We start from the raw sequence: 10010 nt of genomic DNA on the forward strand, positions 1-10010 counted from the left end.
ACTGGTGACAGCAACATGAAATGTTAATCACTGATTTCCTCGGCCATTAATTACTTTGACTAAAGCTGGACGCTTGTTCACTGAACCACCAAAGGTCTCTTCAGCTATCTTTTGCTCTGGCCAGGAAGAGGGAACCTGCTGTGAGTCCAATTGATTGGGAGAAAAGAGGAATATAAATATTTTAATTAAATAAAGGGTGTAGGCTGTAAGTTCAGCAGAACAAAGATCAAAGGCTGTAAAAATGTGTGGTCCTTGAAGACTTAAGCCCTTATCTTTGAACCCAAGTTTCCTAACTAAAATGAAAACATTACGAATCTATTTCAGAGTTACTGAGGATGGTGTGTGTGTGTTGTGTGTGTTAAATGCCGTCAAGTCGCTTCCGACTCATGAGATAATTTAATATTGTTCCAAAATGAACTACAGATCTGTGTTGTTGTTTTTGAATCCGGTGTTGTTCTAACTAAAAATAGCAGAGAAGAGCTGTACATTTCAATAGATGCATAATTAAAATACAGAGTGAATGGGAAATCCTGTGCTTTTATCTCTTCCGTTCTAGGTTGAGAAAGACGCATGCCAAGATGAAGCCTCACACAGGGATTCCTCTTTACAGAACATGGTTTGGTAATTGCTATGGCCAGCGCCGCTCGCTTTCTTCCCTTACAAAGAGAATTTCTCCTTTGGCAGAACCAAATACCTCTCAGCACAGCATCCTATGGAACACAGTTACTTCTGTTCTATTTAATAATAACTGGTCAAGGAGATATCACCAGAGCTCAAGAACGCTGTGGAACCACGAAGCCCTGCAAAAATATTTGCAGACTTTAAGCCAAGAGCATCAAAGGATTACTCAGTTGCTAGATGACTGTTCAGTGAGCGAACACAGTCGGAAGGCTCTGGCTAAGAGACATGCCGAACTGTCCCCGCTTGCTAAGGCATTTGAAGAAATACAAGAGGCAAAAAAAGAGATCCGGGATTTGGAGATGCTGTGTGCAAGTAGGTAAAGCGTCTGTTTTATGCAGTTCACCTTTTGAAAAAGGATCTTCCGGATCCTCTTTTGCTTTAATTCCATGGCATGGAGCAGGGGTCCTCAATCTTTTTGAGCCTTTGGAATTCTGACACAGCAGGGCCCCCAAAATGGCTGCCCCAAAATGGCTGCCACAGGAGGTGGAGCCAGCCACAAAATGGCTGCCCAAGCTTATCTTCAGTCACATGGTAAAGATCCTTGTGCGGTGGTGGCAGCAGTTGCCAAAGCAATTTTTAAAAAATCTTCACAGCCAATTGGAAGCCTTACTGGGCAAAAGCCCCACCTGGCCAGGCCCACTTTCTTAAACCACTTGGGTGCCACATTGGGGACCCCTGCTATACAGCAACCATAGCCAAGCAGGAAATTTCCTGGCATCTTTTGGGTTGCTGTACTAGGAGAGCTGCTCCTCATGTTACAGGCCCCATTCCCACTTCTTTCACTCCTTGGGAAAGAAGTGAGGGTTAGTCCAAATTTAGGCTGCAGTTATTTATCTGTTTAGAAAATGTGTATGCCAGCTCTCCAGAGACCTGCTCGAGGCCGCTTACAGCAATAAAACATAACCATTCAAACACAACCATTAAAAAACCAAGCCGTTAAACAAGACACTAAAAAAACAAACCAGTGCAATTAAAACAATTACAGATGTATATGCATCTTGTGGCCCCTTAAAAAGGGACTGACCTGTTCAGTGAATTTGCAGTGTCCCTGCTTTGGGTCTGTTCACGCATGTCCCCTTGTAAAGTTTCATTCACAAGTCACAATAAACTGTGGCCTGTTTAAAGCAGTCCAACAAACTCTGGTTAGTCCAGCAGTTTTCCACCAGGTTGGACGCAAGGATTTCATAACGATTACTAAGAATTTGCTCCTCCCTCAATTCCCGTGTCCACCTGACTTTGTAACGTGCCATCTCCTACCAACCCTACCTGCCATGGATTAGCCATCTGTGACCTTTTGGCATGCGAGGAAGAGCCTTGGATACTTGGGCTTTCCCCTTTATTTCTGTTCTTTATGCTCGCGGACCAACAGGACAGGAACAAAACAAATTCAATAAATTCAGTAATACAGAAATAACTAAACATACAGAAATACAAAACCTAAAGTATACAGTTAAAAGGAAGTATCATTAAATGCCATAGATTGTTTATGTTTGCCATGGTGAGGATTACATTTGGATCTGTATCAGCCAATAGCTGTGCAACTATTTGTTGCTTTAGGGTGTCGCGAGAATTTTTAGTATTGAACATTAGTTCATGTTCAATATATATCATTAATTTATATTAAATGAGTTTGGGTTGGAAATGACCACCTGCATACCACACAAAAACCTGACTTTCAGAAAACAGCCCTTTTAGCTGACATCAGCTCCAATTAGGCTCTTGACCCTAAAGGGCACAGGAGCTAGTCAACCAAAGCACATTGCGTGCTCCAGGTCAAGGCCGTTCAAGCAGGCGGCAAGTTGTCTGCCCACTCTAGGAGGAGATTGTTTTGGGAACATTGATGGATGGACAAGACAATCAGATATCAAAACTGACATTGAAAGAATTATTATGGAACAAGATATTTCTAAACAATTAAGTCATGATTTGCAGAAAACTCATTTCCTAAGAATGTGACAGGGAGGGGTCATAAGGGACCCCCTCTCCTCTCTATAAAGGAACAACCCAAAACCCCAGTTCTTTGTCCTTCCACTGAGAGACCACAGACCCTTTGAATGGTTGCCATCTCTGTCTCTCTCTTTGGAAGTGATCCAAAGGCCTTTGTTTCTGTATGTCTGTCAATGTATGTATACGTTTGTTAAATATATGTTCAACTAAATATTGCTTTCTCCTTTGCTTCATATTCTTTCTGTAAGTTCAATAAAACTGTTTACTACTTATATTGCTTGAATGCTGTTTGGGAATGGCTGTGGAAGAATGCTTCTCTGTATGCAAGGTCCTTTTATATCCAGATCTCTCTGGGTTGCTTTTTGGTAAGTGAAGCAGGCAGAGAGAGCCATGCACAACGAACTAGAAGGTGGGGGGCACCAAAGATTCCCCCCACATAGGGCAGGTCCTCACTGAATGTCTACTATGATCCATTTATCTCTGGCGAGATCATGCTTTTTACAATCAATTAAAAAAAAAAGCCAAACAGTGTCCCAATTCCCCGATTTACAATCACAAAATCGTTCAGAACAGGGAACGCCTGAAAACCTGCCTGATACTCCCCCAATGGTAGCGCATTTAATCTGGTCTTGGAGAAAAGTATTCCATATTTGGGGACAGTTAAAAATTTACAATAAGCAGGTAGGATCCTTGGTATGGGAGGCCCAGACTGTACAAGGGGCATACCCCGGGATCCTTGGTCTTCCTCCTGCTCATCAAGCAAGCGTCTGATGTTCTTCTTCCTGTTGACCCTGTCTGCCGGGGCTTATCAATTGTGCTTCTGCGATTCCTGAAAATGATAACTATAGTAACAGAGTGCCTGGGAACCTCTAAACTCTTCCTTGCACATAAACAGCCAATCCCAGTGTGTACATAATGAAACGGAACCCCCTCCACGTTTGCTTTCACTGTCGACCTTAGAGTTAAACACCCCAGAAGACAGACAGCTGCTAGAACTCGCTCTAGAGGAAAAGGAAGCTGTTGACCGGAAGATCGGCACCCTGCGTCGACAGGTGAGCAGGGGGTCGAGATGGGATCGGGAAAGGGAATCGTTCAGTCCCTTTGGGCGGAATACAAATCCTTGTACGTGTAGACGAGCTGTTCTGCATGTATAGGCTTGCACAAGATCCTGAAATCTATAGAACCATCACTGGATACCACTGTTTGTGGGAAAACCAAGTAACACACACTCAAGGACAGACAGGATCCATGAGACTGTATAAGACTGACCCTGCTGATGCTGCCTTCTGGCACTCATAGAATCATAGAGTTGGAAGGGACCTCCAGGGTCATCTAGTCCAACCCCCTGCACAATGCAGGAATTTCACAACTACCTCCCCCCCAGACCCCCAGTGACCCCTACTCCATTCCCAGAAGATGGCCAAAAAAACCACAACCTCACCTGGTTTGTGAAAAATTATGGGAGGATGCAGTGAAAACTCAGATATCCCATTCCACAGGGGGGCAGGGTGAATGAAAACGGGCGTATACATTCCTGTGATTTTGTGCGAGTAAGATATTCGCCCTTAGATGGCAGTTAAATTTCCATTTATGTTCCTGCAGCCATGAGGAATGTTTTCCGGTTTGTCCTTTGAAACCCTGTGCCAGTCAGAACCCTAGAAGACCAGCCGCACTTGTAGCCAGAACTGTACTATATTGCATCTTCTGATTCTTTTTCAGCTTTTCCAGATCTTGATACCAAAAGAAAAATATGACAACTGTCCTGCTGTATTGGAAGTGACATCTGGGAGGACAACGGGAGGTCAGTAAGAGCATCCTAAGTAAAGGCTGCTACAAGCCACCCTCAAGGCCCCGCAGGCATTGGTTTTGTATTCTGTTTTGACAACTGGCTTGTTTGAAGTCATCGCCATGATTACCGAGTCTGAAGTGGATGGCTCATGAAAGCAGCAAAACCAGGCTATGCTATGCAGAAATTTACTTTGTAAATTAACCCAAAAAGTGAGTGGGGGGGGAAGCACCAACAAAACAAAACGAAACCCAGCACAATGAGGACTGTGTATGTTCCAAACGGAGACAAAAAGTGACGGATGGCACAAGAAAATAAAATCGAATAAATAAAGTACCCTTGGGCCATTTGTTGCCTTCTGTCTCTGTTTTGTTTTGGTGCGGCCCCCTCTCTTTTTGCTGTGTAGGTTCCAGCCAGCATCAAATGCTGAGAGCATCTGTTAATCGGGTACCGGGGGGATGAGGGGAGAGAAGTAGAAAAGGACTCTTAGCTGCAAACATGGGCAAACACCCCTGACAACTTGGAGTAATCTAAAACAGAGGAGGCATTAAGGTTGCCCTAATCCCTCCTTCCCTAATTTTCCAGTATGGGCTGCCACTACACCATGCCATGCCTCCTATGACTCTGATTTAGGGCTGCATGAGCAGTTTTCCTGTTCACCTAGCCTTGAACCTCAGTATATGGGCAGCAAATGACTCGACTGCTAGCCAGAGAGGCAGAAAGTTACTCCTCCAGCCCTGGTTTTTAGCTGTGCTGTTGCAGGTGGGGGTGGGGTGGGGAGATTCCTCCTTCAGTTCCTTACTTGATCAGTCTAATAGCAAACTTAATAGCTGCGATTGCAGATCACAAAAACAGTGAAAGGGGCCCGCTGGCAGATAAGGCTGAAGTTTGTGCGGAGGTGGGAGACTCCTCAGGTACACAGAAAAAATATTGTTTCGTTATCTGCTGAGCATGCTCATTGTTCTCAACGTCAGGAGCAAGTGAAAGTCAGTTGTTTGGGGGAAGGGAATGGGAAAATTGGCTTGTTGTAGCTAGCCCCTGAGAGCTTACCCTCTCCAGGAGAGGGGAGGGAATTTCCAAATTGCGTCCCCCCCCAAATAGACACCATGATTCCTCACAGGGTTGTAATGCTTATCAGTGATGTTTATCTGACTCAGATTATTGCCTTCAATAATAGTAGGAATGGCACACTGCTCACATGGAAAATTCAAATACAATTCTTGTGTTTCTATGCCAATAAAGGTTTGAATGAATGAATTCTTTATGGTGAATTCTTTAGGTGACATTTGCCAGCAGTTTACACAAGAGGTGTTTGAGATGTACCAGGGCTATGCTGATTTCAAGCGCTGGACCTTTGAGATTCTGAATTACACTCCAGCTGACTATGGTACGGTCTTGCCAGCCGTCTTCCAATATTCCCTCTTGTCCATTTTCCCAGTGTGTAACGTGTGTCGTTTTCCTTTTAAAGGAGGGATACACCACGCAGCTGCCCGCATTTCCGGAGACCACGTCTACGGGCATTTGAAGTATGAAGGAGGCACGCACAGGGTGCAGCGAATCCCCGAGACAGGCTTATCTTCCAGAATGCAGCGGATCCACACGGGGACCATGTCGGTTATTGTTCTCCCCCAGCCAGAAGAGGTAAATCCTAAGCAATAAGTAGAACAGGCTTGTATTCTGTGTATGCCTTATAAAACCTAATTTATAATCAGGATGTCTGTTTTTGGGCCATGTTGCAACCACTTAGCACCACTTAGACAGATGTAGCTCTTACTCTTGCTTATGGCTGACTGTGTTCAATACATGACTGATCACCGTCCCCTAGGACACGGGTCCCTGACGTGGTACCTGTGGCCACCATGGCACCCAACAACACCTTTCCTGGAACCTGCCAAGTGTTTTTAAAAAGTGGACAGAGCCAAATGGGGCTTTGCTCCGGAGGAAGAAGAGTTCGTTTTTATACCTTGATTTTCTCTGTATTTTTCAAACCAGGTGTTTAAAAAATGGAAATACTGGCTTTCCCACTGCGACTTCTTATCCGGTAGTAAGACTGTTATTTCTTTTAAGGTAAAGATCAAAGTAGAACCAAGAGATCTCCGTATAGATACTTTTCGAGCCAGAGGGGCAGGAGGGCAGCACGTGAATACCACAGACAGCGCTGTGAGAATTGTACACGTTCCTACAGGTAGGTGTCTTGCCCCTTTGTAGTTACTTACAGTTAGAGTATCCCTTATCCAGACATCCCATATCTGGACTGATCCGAAAACCTGCCCTTCGAGCCAGAATGCAGGCAAATCTGTGCTGCCTGCTTTCAATGTTTCCTTTCACCTAAAGAAAATAAAATATAGTATAGACTGCATCGTAAGTGGAGACTGAAAACCTGCCAGTGTTAGTTAGCTAGTTTGTTGTTGCTTTTGTTTAACAGTTGGCACTGGTATTGTGAGATAGTTACACAAAATTATTAAAATATTGTTTAAAATTACATTCAGGCCATGTGTATAAAGTGTATATAAAACATAAATGAATTTGGGTCCCATCCCCCAGATATCTCATTACGTATATGCAAAAATTCCAAAATATTCCAACATACAGAAAGATCTGAAATACAGACTACTTCTGGTTCCATGCAGTCTGGATAAGGGATACCCAACCTGTACTTACTTATTTATTTATTTGCCACCTTTCTTTCTTACAGAACTCAGGGCAGCTTACAAATATAGGTAAAACATAAAATAAAAATCCTTAAAAACATAAAACCAAAATTAAAAATCCCAACTCAGGACGGCCACTAAACTTAACCAAATGCAGTCCTAAATAAAACTGCCTTCAGCTGCCTCCTACAGATCGAAAGTGGTTCCCTTTTATGAAATGCAGAGGAGGAGCTAAATGAAACTGAACACCTCTGTTCTGCCTAGTTATTAATATACTTTTATGTTACACTTCCATTAGATCTAATAACAGTAATAAGAGACTAAAACTCTTTGTCTCAGCGCTGAAATGCTGACACTTTTTTTCTTGAACTGGCTAATTTGGCAGTTGTTCTAAAGAGCTGCTCTTGTAAACTGGATTTACTCCTTATTGGTAGAAGAAGAAGGGTTTGTTTTTATATGCCGACTTTCTCTACCACTTAAGGAAGAATCAAACCGGCTTACAATCACCTTCCCTTCCCCTCCCCTGCCCTCCCCACAACAGACATCCGGTGAGGTAGGTGGGGCTGAGAGAGCTGTGACTAGCCCAAGGTCACCCAGCAGGCTTCATGTGGAAGAATGGGGAAACCAATCTGGTTCACCAGATTAGAGTCCGCCGCTCCTAACCACTACACCACACTGGCTCTCAACTGGTATGCAACTGTTCTCAGCAGTGACAGACTTCCTGAGGACATTGTAAAATATGATATGGAAAACATTTAATAAACAAGAGTGGAAGACACAGAGATTTGTAGATGGCAACCAAATCTTTGGTGTGTGTGTGTTTTGGCTCCCCAGATCATGGGTTTTTCTCATTTTACCAAAACACGGACAACTCGCTATGTAGAGTTACAAAGATTTGTGCTGGGAGATTTTTGATGGATGTTTTCTCAAATTCTGAAGGGTTCACTGTCGAGTGCCAACAGGAGCGATCTCAGTTCATGAATAAAGAAACGGCCCTGCGGACGCTACAAGAGAAACTGTACCGGCAGGCCGTCGAGAGAGAGCTGAGCAAAATGACCAGTGCTAGAAAACTGCAGGTGAGACCATGTTCCCATCGCCTTACATTAGCAGGGGTTCCCCAACCTTTTTGAGCCTGTGGGCACTTTTGGAATTCCACCTGAACTGAAGCAAAAATAGTCTGTTGGTAGTTAATCGTGAAATAGGCTTCATGTGGAGGAGTGGGGAATCAAACCCGGTTCTCCAGATTAGAGTCCGCTGCTCTTAACTGTATAAAAATTGAAATTCCAGTGGTTATAACAGTGCATATTTTTTCAAAAGATTACTTTCCATACAATAAAATAAATTCTAAAGTCTGGAATATGGAGAATATTTTGACAGTAACAATAGTGGTACATTATAAGTTGGGATCACACCGGAATAATTTTTACTTTGTATACTTTGTAAGATGGGAATACCATCATTGCTCCCTACATGGGAAACTGGGTGCCAAAGTTGGAGTCCTAGAATGACAGCGTGCTAGGGTTTTATTATGTTTTAGAATGCTTTAATAGTATTAGATTGTTTTATGTGTTTTAAGAAAGTGCTATTTATGTTTGGTTGTGTTGGTAGCCGCCCTGAGCCTGGCCTAGCTGGGGAGGGCGGGGTATAAATAAAAACTTATTTTTATTGTTATTGTTATTATTGTTACATTTATTTCCAGTTAGGGACAAGAGCCCAGTCCGAGAGAATCCGCACGTATAACTTCAACCAAGACAGAGTCACCGACCACAGGATCTCCTTCGATGTACGCAATATCAAGGTAGTCTTCTTAAATAAAGGATTTTAATGCAAAGGATTGTACCGGTATGAAGCAATATCAAGGTAGTCTTCTTAAATAAAGGATTTTAATGCAAAGGATTGTACCGGTATGAAGCTACTTCAGACCATTTACCCGGGCAAAGCCAGGGATTGAATCTGGGACTTTCCACACATGAGTCAAGTGCTTTACTCCGGTGCTGATTTTGCCATCTTTTTTCAGAGACATGGGGAGGGACCACAGGGCAGAATAAGATGGCACCAAAAAATCTTTTCATTGGCATTGCTCAACGGGCATGCATGCAAGTTTGATCCGTAGACCCCGAGCATCAGCTAACATGTCTGGGGTCTCTTCTTTACTGGGGAGTATGCCCAAATCACTTGGGTCTCTACAGTCCATAGTGACTTCCAGTGGGGTGTAGTGGTTTGGAGTGGCAGACTCTAATCTGGAGAACCAGGTTTGATACCCCACTCCTCCACATGAACGGCGGACTCTAATCTGGAAAACCGGGTTGGTTTCCCCACTCCTCCACATGAAGCCAGCTGGGTGACCTTAGGCTAGTCACAGTTTTCTCTGAACTCTCTCAGCCCCACCAACCTCACAAGGTGTCTATTGTGGGGAGGGGAAGGGAAGGCAATTGTAAGCTGCTTTGAGACACCTTAAAGGTAGAGAAAAGCTAGGTTTAAAAACAACTCTTCTTAATTTTTCCCCACCTTGTGCTAGGAATTCCTGTGTGGCGGAGAGCTGCTAGATGACCTCATCAGTAAGTTGCTGGAAGTGGCAGAGGTGGAAGCTCTGACTGAACACTTAGAACGCAACTGTAGATCTCTACAAGCAGATGCCTGACTTCCATTTAAAAACCCCTCCCAAAATACATGGTTGTCTCTGGTACCCTCCTGTGTTTATGATTTTTTTCCTTTCTCTTATGCTTTTGGTGCTTTTTTGTTTTGTTCTTCAAATGGAAATGCCTGCTAGGTTTGAAAAAAGATGTGGATTTGAGCCTCTTGCAGTAGTGAGGCTGGAATAACCAGAGAAAGGAGAAGAGGACCTTGGGCCATGAAGGGCTTCAGCTTGGCTTCTGCCCGTACAGAGACTCATCTAGGGAAGAGAGAGTATTTTAGCTCAGGTATTATGCAAAAAAGGGAGGTCG

At 43.6% G+C, this 10010-nt stretch overlaps 1 protein-coding gene across 1 annotated transcript; it reads left to right on the forward strand.

The window, feature by feature from the left end:
• Positions 1-578: 578 nt before the first annotated feature.
• Positions 579-9711, forward strand: MTRF1 (mitochondrial translation release factor 1). The gene is made up of 9 exons (XM_056862101.1): positions 579-993; positions 3589-3680; positions 4348-4429; positions 5694-5801; positions 5883-6055; positions 6482-6599; positions 8005-8141; positions 8765-8863; positions 9584-9711. Exons 1-9 carry the CDS (start codon positions 579-581, stop codon positions 9704-9706), a joined length of 1347 nt encoding a protein of 448 aa, XP_056718079.1. The 3' UTR covers positions 9707-9711.
• Positions 9712-10010: the final 299 nt, after the last annotated feature.

The sequence above is a fragment of the Euleptes europaea genome, chromosome 16 (genome assembly GCF_029931775.1).
Source record: "Euleptes europaea isolate rEulEur1 chromosome 16, rEulEur1.hap1, whole genome shotgun sequence".
NCBI lineage: Eukaryota > Metazoa > Chordata > Lepidosauria > Squamata > Sphaerodactylidae > Euleptes > Euleptes europaea.